The sequence below is a fragment of the Saccostrea cucullata genome, unplaced genomic scaffold (assembly GCF_032062105.1).
Source record: "Saccostrea cucullata isolate Sc308-1 unplaced genomic scaffold, CSIRO_AGI_Scuc_v1 ctg663, whole genome shotgun sequence".
Taxonomy (NCBI): domain Eukaryota; kingdom Metazoa; phylum Mollusca; class Bivalvia; order Ostreida; family Ostreidae; genus Saccostrea; species Saccostrea cuccullata.
Genome location: NW_026925177.1, coordinates 227,501 through 255,366, shown reverse-complemented (window position 1 = coordinate 255,366; position 27,866 = coordinate 227,501). Strand labels below are relative to the sequence as shown.

Genomic DNA, 27,866 nt, shown 5'->3' with positions numbered 1-27,866 from the left:
CTTTGAAAATATAAGATAATAATGAAACATGTATAAAAAATATTTTATGAATTTCCATTACTTGAAGTATTGTAGAATCTTACTCTGAGCCGATTGGTAAGCACAATATGGCGGATTCTGGCCATCATCTCCTCGAATGACACACTGCTATCTGCGGCCGTTACTTCCTTCTCTACCACAGGTACGTTAGTTCTGGTCTGATCAATCATACTCACATCCTCAAGGGTGTGGCCAACAAATTCTGCCAGACAAAAAAAAAAAAAGTTACATTAGGAACTTATTCAATAAAGCCAATACTTTAAAATAATGTTTGCTTGCCCTATCCAGACTCAGGAGGAAAAAATTGGTTTGGTTGGTAGGTGGAAAATTTTTCCACCAGAAAATTTAAACAGTGCTAAATCATTTCAATCTTTTTCCTAAAATGAAAAAAATATTGTTCCCTAAAAGGTTAAAAATAAATTTGAGTCATATTTAGCAAGTTGCCAAGGAGAGGGCAACCAAACAATTTTTAAAATATGGCCTAAGGTATCTTTGATATGCAAAAAAATCCATTCATTGAGAATGAATTAGTAAATTGTACAATGTACCGGTATCTGATTTTAAAATGAATGATATAGTTGGCGATACATACCTTTATCTACTGATAAGGTTGGCTATACATACCTTTATCTACAGTTTGGACAAAGGCTGGGTAGTTGACGTCGCCACTGGCAGGGTCCTGGAATTTCCTCAGCAGAAGTTTCAGTTCCTCTGGGTTGACGTTTAGGCTCAGGTAATGAAGAACTCGGGAAAACTGGGTTGGGGTAACCACTCTTGTGTAGGCCACACCCTGTAAAAAATTTTACCCTTCATATAAATTTGAATGTAAGAAAAAACACAGTGGGCATTGAAAAATGGCAGCAAGGGATGTTGTCAGGATAAAGATTTTTGAGTAAAATTGGCAAATACTTTTACATGAAGACTAAGTGACTCACCCTGTCATGATCTTTAAAGTAGGGGTATATCATTAGTCTTCTCCTCTGGACTTGCTCTCTTATTTTTTGCAAAACTTCTTCACATTGTCTCTCCTCTTCATCAGTTAATGCTTTTAATGTCTAAAAAATATAAATGTTTCAGTTAAATTAGGAAAAATTTTAAGACAGTCATATTTTAAAACATTAAACAAACTAAATTTGATGTGATTATTTTTCTTTATTGTGAGAACTGTCAGAATTTAGTCTTGATGAAACTGGAAAATTGATAAGAAGGGAGACTAACCCTGGACAATGCACCTCGCTGAGGACGAACAACATTTTGTAAAGGTTTCTTCTCCAGATCTGGGATGTTGAAGGCTATAAAAATACAGTTAAGTTTGTCAGAATTCAAACTGGATATAATGATTCAAGACACAAGTATAAAGTTAAAATAGGATACATTTAAGTACCACCAAGATCTTGTCCTAATAGTCATTTTTGAAGGTCAAAAAAAGCAAACCATCACAAGCCTTGTGAATTAGTGTTGCATTTTCTCCAAAAAAAGTTATTAATTTAGTTTAAAATTCATCAAAAAAATTTCTCATTTTGCAAATCTTTCATGTACCGTATCTCAAAATATAAAACTCACCATTTTCCATCATATCACAGAACTCCCTATACTGAACCCTGTCTTCAGCGACCCTGTAATATTCCACCACTTTCTGGATTTCTGCTCGAGACAGCTGGGCCTCCTTACCCACGGCCAGAGCTAGGCCACACTTAAACTGACTCTCTGTCACAATTCCACTCCTCAGCTTATCATGGTCCCGAAAGAATTCTGTGGTTCTGATGCCATTTTTAAACACAGCCACCCTGATTTTCTCAAATATCTCGTTTAATGCTGGGTCACCAGTTTGCTAAAAGTTAAAATGTCTAACTATAAGGAAATTGTCTTTGATGAAATTCACTTCTTTGGAAAGTGTAAGAAAAAATGGGAGTCAAATATAAGATCAATAAAATTTATGCTTAATTAATACTTAATTCTTCATTTTCTCTTTAGAAAAGATTTATATACATTGTACTTTTACGTGTAGAGCAAAAAATAACACACCTAGCTGTCATATTTTAGAACCATCGATGTTGATATAGCAACAATTTAAACAGCGATATTATGAAACAGGAAAAACAATCTTTGAAACATCCAACTAAACTTACAATGATGGGAACATGGTCCATTTGTTTCTGGGATCTGACTGGTGGTAATTCTTTCTGGGCAGCTACTTGTTGTTGTATGGCCACCAGATCATGGTGGAGATTTAAATAGTTTAATAGCCCTGGCTTTTCTGGATCTTTATATTTTTGAACCAGCAGAGCCATCTCACTGTCATTCACATCAGGTGGACCTGGGAATTGTCTATGGAACTAAAATTTACAGAAAAATGCACTGATTTGGGGGGGAAAATTCCATGTAAAAATAGCCCATGGCATAAATCAAACAACAAAAACAATATATAGGGTCTGATGGCCTCTTTTGTTGCTTTGCATTGTTTATTTGTTCGTTTTTTTGTTGTTGTTTTTTTTGAGCCCATGAATCTTTTAAAAAATACCTGGCTTTCAGTTACAACACCCATGTGATGTCTGTCAAAATCCTCATAGCATGTCCTAAGATTGATTCCATGATACTGATAAAATTTTTGCATTCTCTCCAACAGCATTACTAATTTTTGTTCTTCAGTTGCACTCAGTGGTCTGACCGATCTTATCGTTCCGAGACTGCAAATAAAAACAAGTGTCTATCTTTAAGAATAGAAATAGTCCACGAGATCATGAAATACATAAAACATATAGCAGCTAATAATTTAAACGATTGAGTTATTTCTCTTTTTCCTTTCTTGATGTTGAAATCACCCAAAATCTCTTTTTAATTATAACACATATAAATACAATGTATACATATTAAAAATTCTACATAAAAAAACTTACAACTCTGGAACTTCAACTGTTTGTTCTCTGGGGTCCTTTTTCAGGTTTTTTGGGTTGAAATTTAAATCAATTTCATTACAGAATTGCATGTAATTAAGCAATCCATCATTTCTCATGTATCTTTGTTTAAGGGCTTCAGCATCTTTCGAGTCAATCTGCAAACCCAAAGCACTGCAAAGGCATCTAAAGAACTGGTTTTCTGGGGGGGAAAAATAAATATATTGAAATATCGATCTTGGAATAAAGGGTGTGATAAAATTCAGAAATAATTTGAATATAATATTTTACCTGTGACTCCACCTCCTTTTAGCTTATCAAAGTCTTGAAAATAGTCTTTGATCCTGATGCGTTTGGTTTGTGCAAGAGTTCTGATTTTACTCTCAATGCCTTGGGCCTGTAATGCCACTGCGGCAGCCATGTTTTCCCTGAAATTTTAAATACAATAATGAAAATTTTTTAAATCTCCTAAAAAAATTTAACTTATGCTTCCTTCTTTACGAGAATATCGAGTCTCATTACCGATAAGCTGATATCCCAGTCAATTTGTAATCAAACACACCAAAATGATGAAAAACGTAGTATTTAATTACTGAAAATGGATGAAGGGGATATAGGTTTATCCCTTGCAGTGTACTATAAAAGCAATCAAACCTAAGATTACACTTTTTCTTCAGGAAAGTATATATAAAGTTTCGATACATACCGTATGCGCCAAACACAATTGTGCTTTGTGTTGCTTAGGAACTTTAAACTTCCGTTCATGAAATTTGCACATCTAGCCCGAGCGAAAATAAATCACCGAACTCCATGCACAACAAAGAGCATGAGTTTTGCTGAAAGCTCTTTTACCGACTAGAAACATGGATACAGATTTAGTACAAATAAAACATACAGAGGAAAATTAATATATTTAAGTTTCACGAAGACAGAAGTACATTAAAACACACAACTTAAGAAAAGACACTAAAAAACACACATATAAGAAGAAATAAAAGACAAAACATTAGAAAAACACACAAATTAAAAAAAGGTTCAACATAAGATATACAATTAAACATGTATTTAATTAATGCAATAATTTATCTTTTTAATCCTCCTTTAAATGATTATTTAAACAGATATAAATATAAACAATAAAATGTCTTTGTTTGTTTGTTATTACTGGAATTAACGGTCGCAGCTATTGCAGAAAAAATTTACATAATTTTTCTGCAACAGCTGCTTCCGTTAATTCCAGTAATAACAAACAAAGAAAGCATTTTATTGTTTAAATAAAATATGGTTTAAACTTAAATCATAACTTAAGACCAGCAAACGATCATCTGAAAAGTTAGACATTAGGTATGAGGCATAAAGTCTGAAGTCTGCAGGAGCTACATTTACAATATTTAGTTCTCAACGCCAGGTTGAAATATATTTTAAGCTTATCATCAGTCGTTGGAAAATGCTACAGTTCAGTCTTAAACAATAGAATACAGCAATACCTAGAAGATAATGGAATACTCTCCGACACACAGAACGGATTTCGACGCAATAGATCTTGTGAAGACCACATATTTACCCTTACTAACCTAATACAAGATCGAAAATCTACTTTTGTTACTTTTATTGATCTTCAAAAAGCGTTTGATTTTGTAAACAGAGATCTCTTGCAATACAAACTTCAGTTAAATGGAGTCAATGGTCCAATTTATAATGCTATTTCCAGTTTATATTCTGAGACATTCTCTTGTGTATGTGTAAATGACTTCCGCACAAACTGGTTTGAATGTCCAAACGGTGTACGTCAAGGAGACAACTTGTCACCTACCTTATTCTCCCTTTTCATTAACGATTTAGCAACAGAAATTTCACAACTAAATACAGGAATTCCCATTGGTGATTAAAAAAATAAGCCTTTTATTGTATGCCGACGATATTGCCATTCTAAGTGAAAATGAATCAGATATGCAAAAATGTCTTGATATTCTGTCCAACTGGTGTAAACGGTGGAGATTAAATGTGAATTGTGCCAAATCTAATGTCATGCATTTTAGGAAACGCCATGTACCTCAAAGTCTATACAAGTTCAAAATAGGGGAAGAAGAATTACAGTATGTTAATCAATATCGATATCTCGGTATTATCTTTCACGAGAAGATGGACTTTAACATAGCGGCAGAAACTCTTGGTAAATTAAAGCAGGAGGAAGAGCATTGGGGTCAATGATTTCGAAAATTCATGATTATAAAGATGTTGGATTTCATACCTACGAAAAGCTTTTTCAGTCTTGTGTGATCCCTATTTTAGATTATTGTTCCGGGGTTTGGGGATTTAAAACATATCAGTCTTTAGAAGTTGTACAAAATCGTGCTATTCGATATTTTTTAGGACTACATAGATACGCACCCGCAATCGCATTAAACAGCGAGGTTGGATGGATAACACCGACGTACAGGCGCTGGATCAACATGATTAGAAGATGGAACCGATTAATTGAAATGGACGATGACAGACTCACCAAAAAGGTTTTCTTATGGAATTATCAAAATAGTGGAATATGGTGTTCACAAATGAAAGAAATCCTATACAAATTAAATATGCAAAGCAATTTTGATTACCTCCGAATATGTGATTTAAATCAAGTTAAATGTGAATTGTTTGCGCTTTACGAAGAATGGAAATTGAAAATATCGTCGTTACCCAAATTAAGAAGATTTGTGACCTTTAAAAATACTTTTGAAATGGAACCCTACATAACGATGGACAAGAAAAAACAAGAACGCTCCACAATGGCTCAGTTTAGAGTTGGTATCCTTCCGTTACGAATCGAAACAGGCCGATTTAGAAACGAACCGCCACAAGAACGTTACTGTGTTCTATGTAATGACGAATCAGTAGAGGACGAAAAACATTTTTTATGTCATTGTAAAACCTACGGAAATATTAGAGAAACTTTTTTTCATAATGTTAATTTAAATAGAAATGTAGATCCATATGAAAATTTAAACATTTTAATGAAAAATCATCAGAGACAAACTGCCAAGTTTTTAAATTTATGTTTTTCACTAAGACAAAAATATTCATATCAATCAAATTAATATAATGTCCATCCATCTTCGCTAGCCAAGGGTTTCCGATCCGATACCTACTCTACAACCCTTGGCAGATTTAGGCCTATCAGGTTACAGACTACTAATTTTACCCCTATTTCATTGACCACTCAAGTAGTTCCAGTTTAAAAATAGAGGTTTTTTCTTAAAAATTCTTTGGGGTGTTTATGGGGTGAACTGATGTTATTTTTGGGTATAGATGGAAAGGAGAGGGTTTGAAAAAAAATAAAAAATTGTTAATATGTGAAATTTTGCACTTGCGCGCGTAGTAGGAAGGGTGTAAAGAGGCCCATATTTACCCTTTCCCCGAAGAGAAAGTGAAAAAAGCAGGGTAGGGGTTATTTGCGATGCCTTAGCAGGAACTGCATGCGATGAATTTTCCTGAGAGTCTGAAAAATTTTTGGACCTGAATTCTTCTTACTCTGTGCCAAGTTTCAGGTAAGTTGAGCTGGTGTAATTTTTTTAATCATTTTTTATAGTATAAAGGAATGTATAGCAAAATAATTGGTAGTCTGTGTCCATCAAACGGGAACTTTGATTGCGCCGCCTATCGCCGTAATTGAGTTACGTCCCTTGAAGCTCTTTAATATTTGTCCAATGAAAATAGCTGTAACATACGTAAATCAATATGACGTTCGAAACAATATCATATGGCGACCTCCATGCAGCCTGATGTAGAATATATCCTAACAACCTCATACAGCTGTGGGAAGTAGGCACACCTCAAAAGTGGTAGAAAATATCGTTCTTCGTGGATTTTTTGTGAAGAGTTTGACTTTACTTTCTACATGTTGCCGTATCAATTATTATCAATGAGCCGTAACATTTGATTGGCTTAAATTGATGCACCTAAAATGCGGAACATGCACTTATAAATATGGTCCTTTCAATAATTCTTGAAAACATATATAATCAAAAGAAAAAAATTTCAAATTAATTACTCCCTTGTTTTTTTAGCATAGATCACGTCCTAACTTTCATCCCGTGTAAATATTACTCTTCTTTTGCATAAAACAGTAACAGACTTTAATTCAGCCGAAAATCGTCGATTAGTAAAAACCTTGCGTAGACTCGGACTTCGCAGCCAATCAAATTCGTTTGCGCGAGTTCTAAAATTTTCAGCCAAATCTGCCAAGGGTTGTAGAGTAGGTATCGGATCGGAAACCCTTGGCTAGCGAAGATGATGTCCATCATGCGCGCTATCTTTAAATGTTTATAGCAATACTGTACATATATTAAAGTGACATATAGGTCCAATGGGCCGGGTGTGATGTATATACGTTTACATGTATACACATGTCACTATAATAAAATATTTACTTACTTACTTAGGAAATTGATCATAAGAGGAAAATTTCCTGACTTCATTGGACAGAGAGTTCCAGAGCTCTGTTTCCTCATACCTAATCCGAGATTCCTCTGACTCTAACCCCCGCGTTTAAGAACATTTAGTTGCCTTTCTGCCTTTTAACACATATTTGTAATATGTGTATTAAAGTCTACAGTGATACCTTGAAGCTGTACTTCATCATCACAAGGGATTTTGATTCCATCTAAATCATCAAAAACAATATTTTTACAATGTGTTTTGTTTCCCATGCAGGGCTCGACATTAACTTTTTTTCCTACTTGTCCATTCGGACAAGTGACCAAGATATTTACTTATCCGAACTTCAACTTTACTTGTCCGAAAATTTTTCAATGAATGTCTTGTTATGTCAACTTGAAAACAATTAAAAAATTAAATGTGCTTGATTTATAAGAGTTGTTATTGATAAATAAGACAAACACATTTGAAACAAAATTTTATCTAGATTTCCTGTCCTGACAACAGCATAAATGTTCGCAAGTGAATCTGTAAAATCAATCAAATATATTTTAAACTCACAAACGTCATAAGATCCACGCCATGCAATAGTATATGGCTACAATTAATGAACATCGATCCCGATCAAGTGTGAACTTACATAGCGATTCATATCGGGATCGAAATTCAGGTTTATGTACTGCTTCCGTTTTTATTCGATAAATTTTACAAAAGTTGTTTTTTATGATTTTTATTATTTGAAGACTTCTTTACATAGAAAAATCACTTGTCCAATCGGACAAGTGCCTAGCAATATTCACTTGTCCGAATTTTTTTTTCATTGGTACCGGACAAGCGGACAAGCGTTAATGTCGAGCCCTGCCATAGAAATTGCCGTAAAGTTTATTCAGACAGTAGCAAATTCTCGGCCTTTCAGGCAAAGTTTTCTGGAAATAAAATTTAATTTGAAATCTATGTTATGAAAAAAAAAATAACGTTATGATTTTTTTTTTTTAGTCTCTATCTACATCTCAGATAGCCGCTATAAACCCAACATTTTATGATAGTGCAATGTGTTTATATTCCACGTCGTCTAGGACTTAAATGAAGGCTAATTTTTTTTAATTATTGAATTTTTTATTTTAATTACACTCAAGGGGCTAGAAACACTTTTTTGTGTAAAATAAAGTGGGAACAAAATGATTTCTTCTGATAAAGTGATGCCATTTAGATGACTCGACGATCCATTTGAAATTCAAAAAATTGAGTATTTGTTTGACACTCAGAAATCTAGCTGCAATAATGTAGCCCCCCCCCCTTTTTTTTGAGAGGGCTACAACTCCTTAATTAGGATCTCCGTAATGGTGCAAAGCGGGAGCGATTCACTCCCCCACGGATTTCGTTTCAAATTGTCAGTAAACGGCTATTTTATTAATATGTCTTACCTGGACTTCCAAAATGTAGTTATCCCAGACATAAATCAATCCGAAAATATACAGAACAATCCAATCGTACGTAGCCCTCTCCATAAAATATCAGATAAAAAAAATCGGAGATGGCTACATTTTTGCAGCTGCAACAAATCCCAGTCGTTTTACTTGAGGTTTTGGGGGATTCGGAATAACAACAATTTTTAATAGAAAGTTAAAAGATCTGAACAAATGAACTGAAAAGGACAGTATAAACACATTGCTGGGTAATTCTTCGTTTGCTATAAATCGATATGCCGTTTATACTAACGTTAGTATACATATAGGTCCCTGATATGGTCCAAGTTATTTTGCTGTCAAGAAATTTAGATTGTTTTTCCCTGATATGCTAGCACTCTCTTTTTATTGCGTTTTCCATACGTATCTTATATTAGTTACACAATTAATGTATTTGCAATCAATTTCTAATTCATGCCCGACGATTTGCCGCCTCTTTTAAATTTTCAACAACAAAAATATGTACACTTATACTAAACTAAACGCATAAAAACTGCACTTTTATAATTCCATTTATTGTTTTAATTAATCTAAGTTAGTATATAAACAAGAAGATCTACTTTCAAAAATTCAGTTTCGATTATAAAATGCATACATAATATAATGACTAAATTAAACTAATATAAGTTTATTGCTGTTCCGCGGCGGTCGTTTTTATACATGAATCTTGTCCAAAATACAAGAACACATTTAGCAGTTCAAGGATTTCTGGTTATTACTTCAGCTTGTACATGAAATATTTGCAGCCAATCTTCATCATACCCAATAATTTATTAATGGAATTCTTATTTTTCATTCTTGTTTTTCAGTGAGAACGCATCTCGATATCCTTTATATGTATTCTTTTCAGTGAAAAAATAGCATTGATCTCAAGTAGTATATAGCATTTCCTGTCTGCCTGAGAGAAAGAGGTCCGAGTTATCCCACCAAAGTACTGACCACCTATAGATGTCGCTGCTAAATAAACGAACCAATACAAACTCGAAAATTTAAACACGTGACTAATACCGCAAGCGTGCGGCCATTTTGCTGAAATCGGGAGGACTGCACACAATGGCGGAACAGCAAGATTACACATACGATCAACAGGCAAATGGTGAAGGGGGATTTGAACAGTTTGAGCAACAACAACAGAATGCAGAACCCATGGAAGGACAAGAAACAAATTACAATGCCGGAGGCGGCGGAGAAGGTGGTAAACTTGAGGACGACGATGAACGGTGAGAACCGCGTGCTTTTCATCATGGAATCATATTTTATTTAAATCATAGTATCGTAAAATGTCTGTTCAACCAATGTATTTTTGTTCAAATGCATTCAAATTTTATATTGCTGGCATCATTAACAAGAAAGTTTTACGCATTAAACGTATTTTATCAAAATTGAAGGCAGCATGACGCGGTTTGTATTTGGCGCACACTGCGCATGCTTGGAATCCATACTCCATTGTTTGAGGTTTCACGACACAAGCCTGAATCTAATTAGTTATTGAACGATTTCTGGAACGGGGCAGATAATTGTACTAATTTCTATGTAAATAATTTAGAATTAAAAGAAAACATATCGCCCCTTTCCCCGTAGGAAATAGAACATGTGTACCTCTTACCACTTAGATAGCGAAATCCAGTCAAAGCGCCCCCTAATAAAACCGTCCCTCAAAGCAATGTAAATGATTTTGGTCAAAATGTCCCCTGATTTTGGTCAAAGCGCCCCTTATAGAATTTTACAGTAAAATTATGTTACAAAACCGCCCCCAAATATTGGTCAAAGCATCCCCTGATTTTGGTCAAGGCACCCCCTAATATATTTTTACAAACATGTTACGGAATAAAACTGTTTTGTATTTATAATATTATCATTGTTTTGCAGTTACCCGAAAGAAATTCTATATGGGGGCGCTTTGACCAAATCAGGGGACATTTTGACCATTTCTTGGGGATTGACTCGAAACGTTTTTTTCTCCTGTAAAAATATATTATGAGCGCTTTGACCAAAATCAGGGGGCGCTTTGACTAAAATCAGGGGACGCTTTGACCAAAATTTGGTGGCGGTATTTTTTCTATAAAAATATGTATGGGGACGCTTTGACTAAAATTAGGGGATGCTTTGACCAGAACGTTTTTATTAGGGGGCGCTTTGACTGGCTCCCTTAGATAGCGTGTTGACCAAGTTTACAACTACCGCATGTAAAATGTAAATGTTATTTTTAAACATAATTCATTACTTTGAGTAATTCATTCTATGCTTGAAGTTATCCTTAGTTTCAAGGTGAAAAGTGGAAAAGTTAAAAAGTGGACTGGCATGCTTGTTGCTACGATTGAAACCCACTGAAGCCCCATAAAAAAGATAAATGTTGTTTTATTATATCCTCTTTATATAAGTGCCTCAGCTTGAGATTAAACCTGGGGCCTCTTGCATGCCAGTCCAGTGCTCTTGCAATTGAACTAAAGGTCGCAAAGGGTTAACCCAATAGCCTAAGCTAGTAGAAAGCCTATTGCCAGATTTGGCAAGTTCATAATGCAATAAAATAAAAAGAAAATTCTTATAATAAATAGATATTTGGTAACAATTTATATTAACATGGATGGGTTTTTTTCAGTACTTTAGGACTGAATTATGTGGTATTGGGTCAGGAATTTGAAATTTCAGTGTCAAGTAGGCTTAATTAATAGTATTTCGAACAACACCTAAAATTTAAATTTCTATCTAAAATTGATGGCCAGCAATTTGCGGAACCTTATAAGCTGAGTAATATAATGTGATTAGAAATGTATTTTTGCTGACCATTTTCATGATTTTCAGTAATTTGACATTTTCAGAAAAATATTTGTTGGAAATCTCAGTTGGGAAACCTCACAAAGTAAGTTACTATTAAATAAAGGTTGATCATTCGAATTATTTAATGAAGTATTTTAATATGTATATATAAAAAACTGTCATGTGAAATAAACCTTTTTCTTTTAAATTTGCAGAAGACTTAAAAGACTACTTTAGCAAGTTTGGAGAAGTAGAAAATTGTGTCTTGAAACAGGATTTGGAAACTCGACGATCAAGAGGATTTGGATTTGTTGTGTTCAAAGAAGTCGCCACAGTTGATAAAGTAAGAAATTTTGGACATGTTTAGCATTTAATATCTTAATAATATTTTAAATGTACAGTTTGTAAGCAGTGCAACTACTCTTAAACCGATGCAAAGAATTTCATCAAATTTTGCAGATTTTTAGGATATAGCATGCAGATGTGCATATTGCCAGAAAATCCCGATTCTTTTAAATTTCTGGAAATTTATCTTATTAAATTGGTTTTTGGCCAGTATCTTGAATGAAGTGTCTGTGCGACTCCTCTGACCGCTGCACAGAATTTGTCAAACTCTGCAGATGTTTAGGACGCAGTGTGTAGATAGGCATATTGCCAAGATATGTTTATGCCTTTATTGAAAATATATAGAAACTTGAGCCCAATTAAATCTGTAATAGACAAAGATTTGAATGTCTCTATATCCAAAAAGTTTAGATGTGCTGAGTTTTTTTTTTTTTACAAGTAATGCCTCTTTTGTTCCAATCCACATGTGTTGCATTGTCAAGTTCTGGGTGAGCGTGGGGTATGTGAACTCGTTTACTTTTTCTTTGATATGCATGTATTATATTTATTTATCCAATTTGAAATAGGTTTTAGAAGAAAAAACACATTCCCTAGGAGGTAGGAATATAGATCCCAAACGAGCAAATCCACGCAAGAAGGAGGAAGTAATTAAAAAGATCTTTGTTGGAAAGGTTGATCCTAGCTTAACAGAAGCAGAAATTAAGGAATACTTCGAAACCTTTGGAGAGGTCAGTTGGTAACGATTTTTTTTTTAATAAATCTATATTGTACTCATACACACTAACAAATAGCTGGAAAGAAAGGATGATAATTATTTTGTTGCCATTTTAGGTTAAGAAGATTGATTTGCCATATGACAAAGCAAAGGAGCAGAGGAGAGCTTTCTGCTTTGTTGAATTTAAGGAGGAAGATGCTGTTAAGAAAATAACAGAGAAGAATGAGCACAAAATTAAAGACCAGGAGGTAAGAGATTCTATGTTACTGTGTCTACACTGCTTGCCCCAGAGGGCTAATCTGATCAAAAGTTGTCTGTTGGAACAGGGGGACCTTTTGTTAAACCAGTGACATATATTCTGCATGTGTCACCCTTCTGCCCAAGAACTCGATGCATGACAACTTTAAAGAATGAATGAATTTTAAACTGTTCTTATTTTTCCATTAGTGACAATATGAGGCAAAGAATCCCCATACCTAGGGAGGGGAAATTCTATAACAATATTGCACTTACAGCATGTAAATGGCATGTAGTTTTGTCAATTGCAATAACATAAAATTTTACTCAATTCTATTTCACTTTGGACTAGAAAATGAAAATTGATTACTCAGCCTTAGCTAAATTTTACCCGAGCGGACCATCTTTATTTTAGTTTATATCAGTTGTCAATTGACACTTGCTAAACCTTTGTTAAACTGATCACCTGGCATGGCATCTTTGACAAAATTGGAAGATAAGCCAAAGTATAATAACTTGAAAAACGTCTGCATGAGGGGTGTTGGAGGAAACAGATGACAATTTGGAGCAATCCTATACCAAAATGTCAGCGCAGGTATTGTACATGAGCGAATGAAGCAAGCGTTTTCTTCAAACATTCTCTTTCAGGGAAAAAGTAAAAACATTTTGATTTATCTGTTTATATCAAACACATCATGACTAAGGATAAATCAATAAGGTGAAAGACTTATCAAGAGTTAAGAATTAATGGGTAAGAAATAAAGTGGTTCAAATAGAGGGGCTGTAAAGGATCAGAAATTGTTATGATCATGAATTAACAGTGAACCTCCTTTTGTTCCACTTCCAGCTAGATCAGGCAGGTTATGGAGAAAAGGAGCCATAGATACAGTTGAGGTCTGAGGTATTCACAGCCACACATCTGACAAGCGTGATTGTATAAGACAATATAATCATTTAGTATTAACTAAGCCCTCATTTTTGTTTGAAAGGTTATTTTTTATCATAACCCCTTTTTGCATTTTTCACAGGTTAATATAACTGGATCCTCATAAGAATCCCGGTTTCAAGTTGCAAGCCTATCCATCACATTAAATGTCTTTAATGTAATGGTTAACTGTTCTGGTCCAGCTAGATAAATAGTCTAGGATATGTTATTAACATGTGCTCTTGTTTGCTTCGCAGGTCGATGTGAAAAAGGCTTTACCCAACTCACAAAACAAAAGAGGCCGAGGGGGCTGGGGATATGGTTATGGAGGAGGACGAGGGGGTAAGGCTGAAATTTGTATTAAGTTTCAAGAATTCAGGAAGATTAAGACCTTTTCTGAGTAACCTTGATCGATTGATTGAACTGTGATGCGGTATATTGGTACTTTATACTTGCTATTGTTATTTCAGGATGGCAGGGATATAATCAGGGATACGGTTATGGAGGATATGGTGGCTATGGATATGGCCAGGGAGGGTATGGATACGGAGGATACGATTATTATGGTGGCGGGCCCAACTACGGAAACTGGGGAGGCTACGATCAGAGCTACTACAACTACGGAGGATACGGGGGTGACGGTAGGACACTATGTCTGTTTATACCACTACAAAGATCTGCATCACATTCAAATACTGATTTTGTAAAATATTTTTGCTACTTGTGCAACTTAAGGTTAAAGAATAAAATCACACTATATTTCAATTTAAGGGAAACGTTTAATACAAAAGTGATGTGTTTTTATTTTGTGATGCAGATCTCTGTTTTTGTTTGTGTTATTTTTTGGATATTAACAGTATTTTGTATTTAAGTTCAATTAACTTTTGTATAAAAATTTTACAGTTCAAAATTTTTTTTTTTAAATATCAAAAAAATGTACCAATTTACTTCTGTATTAAAATTTTACAGTTCAAAATTTTTTTTAAAATATCAAAAAATGTACCAATTACCATGTTTAAAGATTTAAAAAGGAAAAAAGAAAGGATTCGTTGAAAAAAAAAAAATAAGCAATTTGATTTAATTTATATTTTTGCATGCTGAATTTAGAAAGAAAAAGACATATTTTTGTGCATTTGAAAATTAATGGGAAAATACATGAACTTCTGCATGTTTATTTGTTGTTTTCAATTGTAGCCTCTTCCAGACTGTTGTAGCATTTGTGTCATACTGTGTGTTTAGACAATTTTGAAAAAAATAGTAATAATCAAGCCCATGATTCCACAAAACCATCTTTTCATCATTAGGAAAGTGTGGTTAGGAAGAGGCTACATTCATTCCCTATCTGTAGTTTGAATGTGCAATAAGACTGGTGTTTGTAATTTTCTAGGTTATGACTACTACGGATACGATCAAGGTGAGTAGAATGTGCTACAATGGTTTGGAAGTTCATGTGTATAACCTCTCATCTCATTGTTGATTGATTACTAACTCTTTTCAGCACTAACCTGTTTATTGTTTGATTTCAAAATTTCAGAGGGTTGTTCAGAGGGGATGTTCCTTTTGTTGCTTTTCAAGGGGGATATTTGCAGGAAGAAGTCTTTGGACCAAAAAGCATGAAAATTGTGTTGGTCTCCCATCCTTTTTAATTATTCCAAGGCATTCTGAGAAAAAAACTTGGAGGCCCTTCAGTTAATCATAGAAGGAGTGCACTGAAGATGAAAAGCAAATCTAATAACCAACCCTCTGAAAATTTTGGTGTGCAAAAATTGTAGATAGAACTGTTTTTGATAAAAACACCCATTCTAAATTCTGTTAAAATAAATGTGAAGACAAAAAAAATTGTCCATATTTCAAGTGAACTTAATTTTGGCATTTTGCACTCTTCTAGGTCAACAGCAGAGTACTTATGGTAAATCTCAGAAGGGCGGCCGAGGTGGTGGTGGTGGATACCATCCATACAACCGATAAACATCACAGGTGATAAAATCAGGGGGAGACCAACAGAATTTACTAGCTTGTCTTTGCATGATCATTTTTCCTTAATCACTGTGTCTTATCCATTTAGTTGTATACAGGTACCCCATCTAACCACTCCTTTTAACTTACAGAGATTTTTTTGGATCCTTTGTAGGCTCATAATGAAAGTTTTATTGCAGAATATGGATGCTAGAATTCGTTCCTTTTTATTTTCAAATGAATGTTTATAGATGGGAGATTTTATTCTAAGGATATAAATTCAAATTATTTCATTGAAAAAATAATGAAGATGTAAGGAAAAGTAAAATCAAGTTTGTAAAATTGAATATTTGAGCAAATTAGAAGGATTGGTTAAAGTAAAATGATTCTAAAAATAAAATATTTTTCAGTTGATTTGATATTTAGCTTACATTTTATAATACGATCTCCTTTTCTTTTGTAGATCAATCTCATTAAAGAACAGACATCTGTGTTGTTTTGTGCTCTTAATGACAGGGAGTTCAGTTGGAGGGAGAAGGCAGTCCTTTCATCACTCATTCTATTCTCATCATTTTCATTTCCATTTCACATGTGAGGAACATTGCTTAGTTGAATTTTATGTGCAGTCATCAACTTGTAATAAAACTGATTTTTTACAAATTTATTGTTGTTGGTTTTGCTATTGTGACATGAAGGGCATAAAAAAAAAAATTTTGCATCTTCCAAAACAGAAATGGAGTTTGTCACTGATGCATTAAAAATGTTGGATTGAATCGACCTGTGGAAAATAATCTAATTGGATGTGATTGCGTGTCAACTTCATATCCTATGTGAATATGAAAGATAAGGTGTAGGTAGAAATACATATTTTGATGCTAAGTTTGGTTCTCTATGTCCCCTGGTTTGGAGCTGGGGTGGTGGGGTAGATTCCTAGATAAATAGTGTGTATCCGGTTCCCATTACCCATCAATATCTTTCCAGTAAAATCTAAAACATATAAGCCAACCCAGAAAAGTTACCCATCAATATCTTTCCAGAAAGAAAACAATTCTGGATTTCCTATTAAAAATCCTTATTTCAACTACTTTTGTATGTGAGGAAATGCATATCCTACATCTTGTGAAGCAGAAATTGCAAGTGATTTCCCTATTTTTGTCAGGTTTGAATAGGAAACGCACTATTTACCTTGGCCTAATGTCGGTTATCTCCTTTGATATGATTGGGATCGTTAGATTTCATGGCTCGATATTCATTTTGTGTAAACTTGATCCACAAAGGATATGGGTGAACTTAGCATTCAGAAAGGCCACTAGCTTCAGGTATATAAAAATAAAATTCAAATTGTGAATTTAGTAGTTGGAGTAAAGTTTTCATTTGTTTTATGAAGTCATAATAAAAAAGTTTTGAGAAATATTTTTGTTAAAATTTATTCTTTTATATTAAAAAAAATAATGTGGTCTCCAGTGGGTGCAAACCCTGGATATAAAAATCCTGATTTGCATTTTCTACTGAGACTAGCACGCTAACCACTACGCTACACAAGTCCTGCTGACGTGTGGCATTTGAATCATGTTTGTGATATGACCATTGGATTGTGAGACTTCAAGTATTTCTTGAAAAGATACGAAAGTTTTGTCATAAAATTATATTTTTAAGGTATAGTGGGTCTTTGCTCCATAATTTTGGAAACCAAAATATGTATGTTTTTATGCAAACTTTGAGGATTAACTTTCAAAAAAATGGAGAGAGGACCCACTCGTATCGAAAAATAGTGTCATAGTGTGAAAAAATGACCCGTCTTGTCCTCTTTAGTGTATATTTAATATTTCATAGCCAAATAACTTCAATCTTCATGAGATTTGTGCAAGTTGTCGAGATTTTGCATAATGTTTACTTAATGTTAGATGAAATATTAAGGAAAATTTTGATATCACCTTCATGTTTGTTGTGCTATGGGCTTATCTCTCGTCATGTTCACCCATCTCCTTTAGGTTCTCTTCAAGAGGATCAAAGTCATTTAACTTGTATATATGATAAAATAACAGAAAATCTGTAAAATATAAGCAATCCATGAAAATTGACCATCATGAATTTTTAATGATTTCAGAGAATGGGGGTAAATGTATCAAGATTATAAACGGTATTCAAGGTTGGAGGTCTATTGAAGATTTTCAAAAATCTTTGGAGCAGAGCAAAAACAGGCCTTCAAAATGGCAGGGGCTAGGTGAGGTGCATTGAAGGAGTGACTATAAGCAACATCCATATAAAGAACATTTGTAGTAAAAATTTTTTTCAACCAAAAATATACAAGAAAAAAAAAAGATCTTCAAAGTAATAAGGAAGCTCAGCATATTTTGCTTTCGCTAGCAAGTTTCTGTGACTAGTTGGAACATTGCACTGCAATAGTGTCCAGTTGTCTGTAAATCTATGTTTTGCTTCTTGATATGAGGCTAAGATCATGAAGATGTCCAATGATTCATCTTGGGTAGAAAATTACTGTGACTTTTAAAATAAGAAGATAAGAAAAAACCATCCTATTTATTTGGCCTATAATTCTTAAGACTAATTAGGATCATTGTGATGCATTTTAAATAGGGTACATCATACTGAGTCAAAGAAAAATAAATAAAACCATAACGCTACAGATCTGCAGCTAGGAAAGATGTACACAGAAAAAATCAAGGTGGCTCAGTCCTTTACTAAAGGGTTGGTCATGGAACTGGAAACACTATTCATTTATCGATCTAGCACAAAACTTTCTGGTTTATAATAGGAAAATCTGCTTATAACCTTGACAGATAATTCAATCTTTGTTGGAAGTGTACGTGGTGCGCCCTTCAAACTAAAGTTTCTATATGTTTTAAGGTAGTCCGATCCTCAGGTTTATAAAATTAACAGTTAAGTAATCAAAAATACATGTACTCATAAAAGTATCTCTGAATCCAAAAAGTTACGTAAATTCATCCACAGTATTTCTTTCAAGTTAAAGATTAAAGTTAATCATGTTATATAGGGAAAATTGTCAAATCTCCGATGTTTTTGCAAAAAAAGCGAATTGGAATAGTAAGCAATGCATTTTCTAATTGCAAATTGATCAACAAATATATTTTAGGCTAAAAAACGATATAGGTTAAGGTATCCAGGCATTCAGAGAAATTGACATATTTTTTAGCTCTAACAGTCAGAGACCATAAGAGCTTATGCAATAGTACTGCATCTGGCGTCCGTCCGTCTGTCTGTCTTTCTGTAAACAATTTTTCAAAATGCTACTCCTCCTACAGTTTTTGGTCTGATTTCAATATAACTTGGCACACAAGTAGACTACACTAAGATACATAATTCTGTTTATCGGTTGGCCAAGCCGATGAACATTTTTATGCTCTCCAATAATATGGCTAAGGCATATATAATAGTTGTCATATCTATCTTCTGTCCTTCCATCACAGTTTTCAGTTTCGAGAATTTAGAAAGCACTCATTATTTAAAGTCAACTATAAATAAAGTAATTTAATTTACTGACAAATAAAATAACATACACATATTATAAAGTTCAATACAAATCAAAAAGAATGACTCTAAAATCACAATGATTTTTCACACTGCATGTACAAGTACAATAATTTTCTTGACATCAGAACCAGCAACCCCCCCCCCCCCTTTCCCCCAATAAGACCCAATATGAATTGGAATGGAATTAATGTTTCTAAAATTTTGATCTAGGCCATTTTTGAATTGATGGTAAGGATAAGATCACAACAAGAGGCCCATGGGCCACATCGCTCACCTGAGAAGCTTTGACCATTCTGTTCTTTACCAGATTTCCCCCTCGTTATACATAATGCATCCCCACCCTACCCCACTGATCATAATTTAGACATTTTGAAATCTACACTACCCCATGATCCTTCAATGGGCAAATATGTTTCAGCTTTTTTGGCCCAGTGGTTCCCGAGAAGATTTTCAAAGATTTTTCCTATATATTTCTATATAAACCTTTGATTCCCCATTGTGGCCCCACCCTTCCCCAGGGGGTCATTATTTGAACAATTGAGAATCTACATTATACCAGGATGCTTCCACATAAGTTTCAGCTTTTTTGGCCCAGTGGTTCATGAGATGAATATTTTCAAAGATTTTTCCTATATATATATATGTAAAACTTTGATTCTCTATAATGGCCCTGCCCTTCCCCCGGGGGTCATGATTCCTATAATTTAGAATTTACACTACCCCAGAATGCTTCCTCATAAGTTTCACTTTTTCTGGCCCAGTGGTTCTTGAGAAGAAGATTTTCAAAGATTTTTCCTATATATTTCTATATAAAACTTTGATTCCCCATTGTGGCCCCGCCCTTCCCCCGGGGGTCATTATTTGAACAATTTAGAATCTACATTATACCAGGATTTTTCCACATAAGTTTCAGCTTTTCTCTCCCAGTGGTTCTTGAGAAGAAGATTTTCAAAGATTTTTCCTATATATTTCTATATAAAACTTTGATACCCCATTGTGGCCCCGCCCTTCCCCCAGGGGTCATGATTTGAACAATTTAGAATCTACACTACACCAGGATGCTTGCACATAAGTTTCAGCTTTTCTGGCCCAGTGGTTCTTGAGAAGAAGATTTTCAAAGATTTTTCCTATATAATTCTATATAAAACTTTGATTCCCCATTGTGGCCCCGCCCTTCCCCCGGGGGTCATTATTTGAACAATTTAGAATCTACATTATACCAGGATGCTTCCACATAAGTTTCAGCTTTTCTAGCCCAGTGGTTCTTGAGAAGAAGATTTTCAAAGATTTTTCCTATATATTTCTATATAAAACTTTGATTTACCATTGTGGCCCCGCCCTTCCCCTGGGGGTCATGATTTGAACAATTTAGAATCTACACTACCCCAGGATGCTTCCCCATAAGTTTCAGCTTTACTGGCCCAGTGGTTCTTGAGAAGAAGATTTTTTAATGACCCCGCCCTATTTTTGTCTTTCCTTCCATCACAGAAAGCTTGATTATCTCCCCTTGCGAGGGGATATGTCCCTTCATTTTAACAATTTAAATTCCCCTTTACCCAAGGATGCTTTGTACCAAGTTTGGTCAAAATTGGCCCAGTGGTTCTTGAGAAGAAGTCGAAAATGTGAAAAGTTTACAGACGGACAGACAGATGGACAGACAGACGGACGGACGACGGACAAAATATGATCAGAAAAGCTCACTTGAGCCTTCGGCTCAGGTGAGCTAAAAAAGCCCTAATTGTGATTTCCTTAAATCAATCATTCAACCTGTATTCAAACATTTAAATACAATAAACAAAGAACATACATGTACAATAATATGTTCATTCTCTCTAAATGATAGATATACATATTATTTTTAAAAAATAACTACCGGGTACACAACATTTTAATATTCTAAAATTTGTTATCCTATTATCAAGGTAGGTTACTAGTAATTAAACCATAAAAGTGGTAAAACATAAGATACATTTGTATTATACAAAAGTGTGAATTTACTTGTAGTAAATTAGACATATAAACTCAGCAATAATAAAACTTCCTAATAATGGAAAATCAATATATTATAATAAGACTAAGAATTCGAAAAAGACACCTAAGATAGGTACATGTATACAGGTATCTATCAATATATGTACATGTAGTAGTACACACCAAGTTGGTTTTACACTCTAAGCCTAATTGTCAAACACCAAAATACCCCCCCCCCCATTATACAAGAATTGCACATGGTCCTTAAAACAAAATACCAGATAAAAAGATATAACATTAATCACAGCAGCTAGAGTACATGTATAAATTACGTATTTGTAATCAATTAAACATTGCATTATGCAGAGTGTCTATTTCAAACTCTCGTTGCTTTGCTCTAGCCTGTAAATATAAAATAAGTATTTTACTTGCTTCAGAAATCAATACATAATCTCAACCAAGACTGCATAAATTTTCGTGATTTTATAATTTATATACATGTATGACCATGAACTTACCAAAATGATAGCACTTGGTTTTAACACAACCTCTGCTTATAAGTAATTTTTGAGTGAAATATACACATCCATAGTTTCTCTATACTAGGAAAATAAAATTTATGGACCAGACATAACTTTGATACTTTTTCTCCCAGTATTCTTGAACTTGCCACAATTTCTTGGTTTGGGGTTATGACATACTTTTAGCTCACAAATTATGCTTGAAGTTAAGTTTCAATTTAAAAAAAAAAACAAAAAACAAAAAAAAGATGTGTTTGTGAAACACAATGCGCCCAGTGGCAACACAGTTCAAAAATATTTTTAGCATATAGGTCACAGCCAAGGTCAAAAGGACATTGACCTTGATATCATTTGAAAGAACTTAAATGGTGGAGTAGGCATACCAAATACGAAGTGTCTCTCTCACGGTTCAAAAGTTATGGCAAAAGTTAAGTTGACATCAGAGAGACAAACAGACAGACAGGACAAAAACAATATCGGCCTCAATCTATAGATCCAGGCACATAAGAAAACATGTTGAAAAACTGATGAATTTGCATAGTGGCATGTTCAAAAGATAAGCACATCTTTTGGGGTTCTTTTCATGGTACCTGAGGTATTTAACTTTATGTGAGCCAAAAAAAAAACCCAACAGATGAACATTTGACAGATAAAGTCATGACACTTTGAGAGGGGAGTATTTAATACATATTGAATTAAAAAAAAATTCTCACCTTGTGTTTTTTGTAGTTCTCATAATCTGGATCATCTGTGGGAAACTCCTCTCTACACATGGGGCAGTTATTCACCTGACAAAGAATAAGTTATTGATCAAAAGGTTTTTTTGTACAAAATAGAGTTGCAAGCCAATTTTTTTAACAAAAGAGTGCTTGTCCTTACTTGCTGTAACCAAGGCAAAATGCAGCTCGAATGAAACCTGTGAGAACATTTTGGAAGTTCAATTGTCTCATCTTCTTCATCAAGCAGTCCCAAACACACCGGACACTTCTTTTCCAAAGCTGAAATTTAAATGTCAACATTGGTACCAGAGTGACAGGAACACTAACAAGAGGCCCAGGGGCCACAGCGCTCACCTGAGCACATGGGCTAGGAAAAAGCACATATCCGATCAGAACTGAAAGTTTACCGAGGTGGAAGGGGGGGCTTAAATTTTAACCCCCCCCTAGGGGTTCAAGATTTGAACAAACTAGACATCTACACTACCTGAGGATGATTCCATATAAATATCACTAATCATGGCTTTGAAGTACTTGAAAAGAAGATTTTTAAAGATTTTTCCTATATATTCCTCTGTAAAACTTGGGTCGGCCATTTTGGCCCCACCCTAGCCCCGGAGGTCATGATTTGAACAAATTTGAATCTACACAACCTGAGGATAATTCCACATGAGTTTCATCTTTCCTGGCCCAGTGGTTCTTGAGAAGAAGATTTTTATTTTAAAGATTTTTCCTATACCTTCCTATGTAAAACTTGGGTCGGCCATTTTGGCCCCACTCTTGCCCCGGGGGTCATGATTTGAACAAACTTGAATCTACACTACCTGAGGATGATTCCACATAAGTTACATCTTTCCTGGTCCAGTAGTTCTTGAGAAGAAGATTTTTAAAGAATTTTCCTATATCTTCCTATGTAAAACTTTGCTCTGCCATTTTGGCCCCACCCTAGCCCCGGGGAGCATGATTTGAACAAACTTGAATCTACACTACCTGAGGATGATTCCACATGAATTTCATCTTTCCTGGCCCAGTGGTTCTTGAGAAGATTTTTTTAAAATGCCATTAATTTTTCTCTAATTCATAATTATCTCCCCTTGGAAAAGGGTGTTGCCCTTCATTTGAACAAACTTGAAACCCCTTTACCCAAGGATACTTTGTAGCAAGTTTGGTTGAAATTGGCCAAGTGGTTCTTGAGAAGAAGATGAAAATGTGAAAAGTTTACGACAACGACAACGACTACAAATTTTGATCAGAAAAGCTCACTTGAGCCTTCGGCTCAGGTGAGCTAAAAATCATTCTGATGAATGTTTGTAATGAACATGTAATATTTGTCAACATCATTAATTTCATGTACATGTATTACATTGGTCACATAATGGCTTATAGACAGAAATTCAGAGCCCTGTGGTTTAAGAAAATGAGGTACATGTGTCTGTTGATTAAATTCTTTAGCATTACATTAATACATGTATCAATTACTCTTACCAGCTTCTGTGGGTGATACTATTTTCCTTGGTAATTCTTCAACAAACTTTTTTGATGCAGGAGGGACTTTTCTCTCTCCACCAAATGCCCTTTTGTAAGTATAGAAAATAGTACATGTACTAGCTTAAATAGCAGTTTGCCAAAATGGTACAGAGGTTAAGATAATTAATAGTTTAGACGTTAACTCTATTTACTTACGCCTCATACTCTACATTCCATTCTGCTGCTAATCCACTGTCCAAAAGTAGCCTTCAAATGAGAGGGAAACAATTTCATTTAGTGATGATTATCTTGACTACTACATTAGAAGAAGAAAATATTTGAGATGACCTTCAGCTTGACATTCAAATATATCAATTGATATTCCAGCAAAGTTGAGAGTTGAGATAAAACATACCACAGAGTATGCCACGTATATCTCATTCATATTTGAACTGTATTAAAATACAAACGAGATTACTCTAACTGTTCCATCATCCACTTTTCTTATTTATGCAGTAATTTTCTTTTTCACCTGTACATGGTGTACATGTCTCTCAACTAAGAGCATGCTCTGAGTATGATCAATATATATATTTCCATTTCTATTTATTTTCTCTGTGATAACTCTCTAAAAGTTAGGCGAGTAGATTCCTTGATTATTCAACTGGAATGTAAATTTCTCAAAGCTAAAAGTAAGGGGCTAAGAATGCCTTATATGCATGTAGATCTAGGGCATCTGCCTTCGTGTCTGACATCAGTGATTGGGGGCTATTGAAACTGACATGGGAGTCCTAATCTAATTTGAATCTTTTAGACAACATTCTTAAATCTAAATTTACATTTTTATTTCACAATTTTGAAATGGAAATGTAAGGAATCCCTGTCCAGCTTGTTGGGTAAGCCATACCCATTAAACAAGACAGAGATTCCTTAATTAAAATGAGATAGGCTACTCATAAATAAGTTGATGTTACAGGGTTTCAACAATTTTTTTTATCAGTTCAGCATTTTATAAATTCTAGGGTCATTATTATGAACTTAGTTAATGGCAAATATAACCTACCATTGTGTCATATTTTGGCTGATTTGTTTCAAACCAATTCTCATGCCATTGTTTTTGTACTAAATTTTACTCCCAGTACATAATGTTGTGTTTTCTTGATCAAAGACAGGTCCAGGAAATCACTATATTGAGCTATATATCTTAATTTACCTATATAGCTTTATTTACCTATATATTATAGCTTTATTTAGCTATTTTAGAATATAACGTTTCTGTTTTATAAAAAGCAGACAAAAAGTCGCAAGAGAATTATGGCTGATATTTTTTAGCTCACCTGAGCCAAAGGCTCAAGTGAGCTTTTCTGATCACATTTTGTCCGTCGTTAGTCCGCCTGTCTAGCTGTTTGTCTGTCTGTCCGTCTGTAAACTTTTCACATTTTTGACTTCTTCTCAAGAATCACTGGGCCAATTTTGACCAAACTTGGTACAAAGCATCCTTGGGTAAAGAAAAATTACTTTGTTTAAAATCAAGGGCCAAGTCCCCTCACAAGGGGAGATAATAAAGAAAAGACAAAAATAGGGTGGGGTCATTAAAAAATCTTCTTCTCAAGAACCACTGAACCAGAAAAGCTGAAACTTATGTGGAAGCATCCTGGGGTAGTGTAGATTCTAAATTGTTGAAATCATGACCCCCGGGGGTAGGACGGGGCCACAATGGGGAATCAAAGTTTCACATAGAAATATATAGTAAAAATCTTTAAAAATCTTCTTCTCAAGAACCACTGGGCCAGAAAAACTGAAACTTATGTGGAAGCATCCTGGAGTAATGTAAATTCTAAATTGTTGAAATCATGACCCCCGGGGCTTGGGTGGGGCCACAATGGGGACTCAAAGTTTTAGGTAGAAATATATGGGAAAAATCTTTGTAAATCTTCTTCTCAAGAACAACTGGGCCAGAAAAGCTGAAACTTACATGGAAGCATCCTGGGGTAGTGTAGATTCTAAATTCTTCTAATCATGACCCCCGGGGGTAGGGCGGGCCCACAATGGGGAATTAAAGTTTTACATAGAAATATATAGGAAAAATCTTTAAAAATCTTCTTCTCAAGAACCACTGGGCCAGAAAAGCTGAAACTTATGTGGAAGCATCCTAGGGTAGTGTAGATTTCAAATTGCCTAAATTATGATCAGGGGGATAGGTTGGGGTCACAATATGTATTACAAGGGGGAAATTTGGTAAAGAACAGAATGGTCAAAGCTTCTCAGGTGAGCAATGTGGCCCATGGGCCTCTTGTTTAACAAGAGGCCCAGGGGCCACAGCGCTCACCTGAGAACATCGGCTAGGAAAAAGCACATATCAGATCAGAACTGAAAGTTTACTGAGGTGGGGGGGGGGCTTGAATTATACCCACCCCCCACCCACCCCAGGGGTTCATGATTTGAACTAGAATCTAAACTACCTGAGGATGATTGATTCCATATAAATATCATTAATCATGGCTTTAAAGCACTTGAAAAGAAGATTTGAAAAGGTATCCCTATATATCCCTATGTAAAACTTGGGTTGGCCATTTTGGCCCCACCCTAGTCCTGGGGGTCATGATTTGAACAAACTTGAATCTACACTACCTGAGGATGATTCCACATGAGTTTCATCTTTCCTGGCCCAGTGGTTCTTGAGAAGAAGATTTTTAAAGATTTCTCCTATATACTAGTATATATTGCTATGTAAAACTTGGGTCGGCCATTTTGGCCCCACCCTAGCCCCGGGGTCATGATTTGAACAAACTTGAATCTACACTACCTGAGGATGATTCCACACGAGTTTCATCTTTCCTGGCCCAGTGGTTCTTGAGAAGAAGATTTTTAAAGATTTTTCCTATATATTCCTATGTAAAACTTGGGTCGGCCATTTTGGCCCCACCCTAGCCCCAGGGGTCATGATTTGAACAAACTTGAATCTACACTACCTGTGGATGATTCCACATGAGTTTCATCTTTCATGAACCAGTGGTTCTTGAGAAGAAGATTTTTTAATATTTTTCCTATATCTTCCTATGTAAAACTTGGGTTGGCAATTTTGGCCCCACCCTAGCCCCGGGGGTCATGATTTAAACAAACTTGAATCTTTACTACCTGAGGTTATTCCACATGAGTTTCATCTTTCCTGGTCCAGTGGTTCTTGAGAAGAAGATTTTTCAAGATTTTTCCTATATATTCCTATGTAAAACGTGGGTCGGCCATTTTGGCCCCACCCTAGCCCCAGGGGTCATGATTTAAACAAACTTAAATCTTTACTACCTGAGGTTATTCCACATGAGTTTCATCTTTCCTGGTCCAGTGGTTCTTGAGAAGAAGATTTTTCAAGATTTTTCCTATATATTCCTATGTAAAACGTGGGTCGGCCATTTTGGCCCCACCCTAGCCCCGGGGGTCATGATTTGAACAAACTTGAATCTACACTACTTGAGGATGATTCCACATGAGTTTCATATTTCCTGCCCCAGTGGTTCTTGAGAAGAAGATTTTTTTAAAATGCCATTAATTTTCAGGGCTCTCACACCACTTTTTGGGACTGGGGCCGGGGCCGTTCAAATTGGGAAAATTATCGTCATTTTGGGAAAAGTTGGATAACACAAATTCATTAAAAAAATCCTCAAAATTTTGCTTTTCTAGCATTTTATCATCAATGCTAACTCTGGTTTGAATAAACAGTTAAACAGAACAAACATGGGTACGTAGGCTATTTATGAAAGTACATAAGCTTTGTCATTACTATCTTTGAGTGTTGATATTGCGGTTATATGTCTTACTGCGTGACAGTCGCTAGTCACATAGTCCCGAATTTCCTCGATCACATGGGCAACTTTGCTTACCAATACAGCGCGAGACTGAACATGCCGAAGCGCGGGTATGTTTCTAG

The 27,866-nt window shown here is 34.9% G+C and overlaps 3 protein-coding genes across 6 annotated transcripts in view; 1 reads left to right on the top strand and 2 right to left on the bottom strand.

Moving 5' to 3' along the window:
• Positions 1-83: 83 nt before the first annotated feature.
• On the bottom strand, positions 84-3,738 carry LOC134268237 (uncharacterized; the record flags this gene model as incomplete). Its single annotated transcript, XM_062750427.1, has 10 exons — positions 3,640-3,738; positions 3,225-3,361; positions 2,937-3,135; positions 2,561-2,726; positions 2,169-2,375; positions 1,603-1,870; positions 1,258-1,331; positions 975-1,094; positions 664-829; positions 84-241 (listed from the first exon to the last, which is right to left on the bottom strand). Coding segments are annotated over exons 1-10 (1,554 nt in total), but the record flags the coding sequence as incomplete, so codon positions are not given.
• A 6,091-nt stretch (positions 3,739-9,829) lies between these two features.
• Positions 9,830-16,420, top strand: LOC134268241 (heterogeneous nuclear ribonucleoprotein D-like-B). Of its 4 annotated transcripts, XM_062750431.1 has the most exons (10): positions 9,830-10,041; positions 11,641-11,681; positions 11,794-11,921; positions 12,490-12,651; positions 12,755-12,886; positions 14,058-14,142; positions 14,271-14,441; positions 15,188-15,214; positions 15,689-15,777; positions 16,220-16,420. In XM_062750431.1, exons 1-9 carry the CDS (start codon positions 9,875-9,877, stop codon positions 15,766-15,768), a joined length of 993 nt encoding a protein of 330 aa, XP_062606415.1. In that variant the 5' UTR covers positions 9,830-9,874; the 3' UTR covers positions 15,769-15,777; positions 16,220-16,420. The 4 variants fall into 4 exon arrangements, with proteins under 4 accessions (XP_062606415.1, XP_062606416.1, XP_062606418.1 ...); XM_062750432.1 differs by lacking the exon at positions 15,188-15,214; XM_062750434.1 differs by lacking the exon at positions 15,689-15,777.
• Positions 16,421-20,812: 4,392 nt separating this feature from the next.
• LOC134268236 (E3 ubiquitin-protein ligase RNF181-like) overlaps positions 20,813-27,866 on the bottom strand; it is a 27,523-nt gene continuing 20,469 nt past the window's right edge. The window contains exons 2-6 of the mRNA XM_062750426.1: positions 24,158-24,208; positions 23,960-24,048; positions 22,638-22,756; positions 22,472-22,546; positions 20,813-21,639 (exon numbers count right to left, since the gene is read on the bottom strand). Of these exons, the coding sequence (XP_062606410.1) occupies positions 21,580-21,639; positions 22,472-22,546; positions 22,638-22,756; positions 23,960-24,048; positions 24,158-24,208 (394 nt within the window). The 3' untranslated portion in view covers positions 20,813-21,579. The remainder of the gene's footprint in view (positions 21,640-22,471; positions 22,547-22,637; positions 22,757-23,959; positions 24,049-24,157; positions 24,209-27,866) is intronic.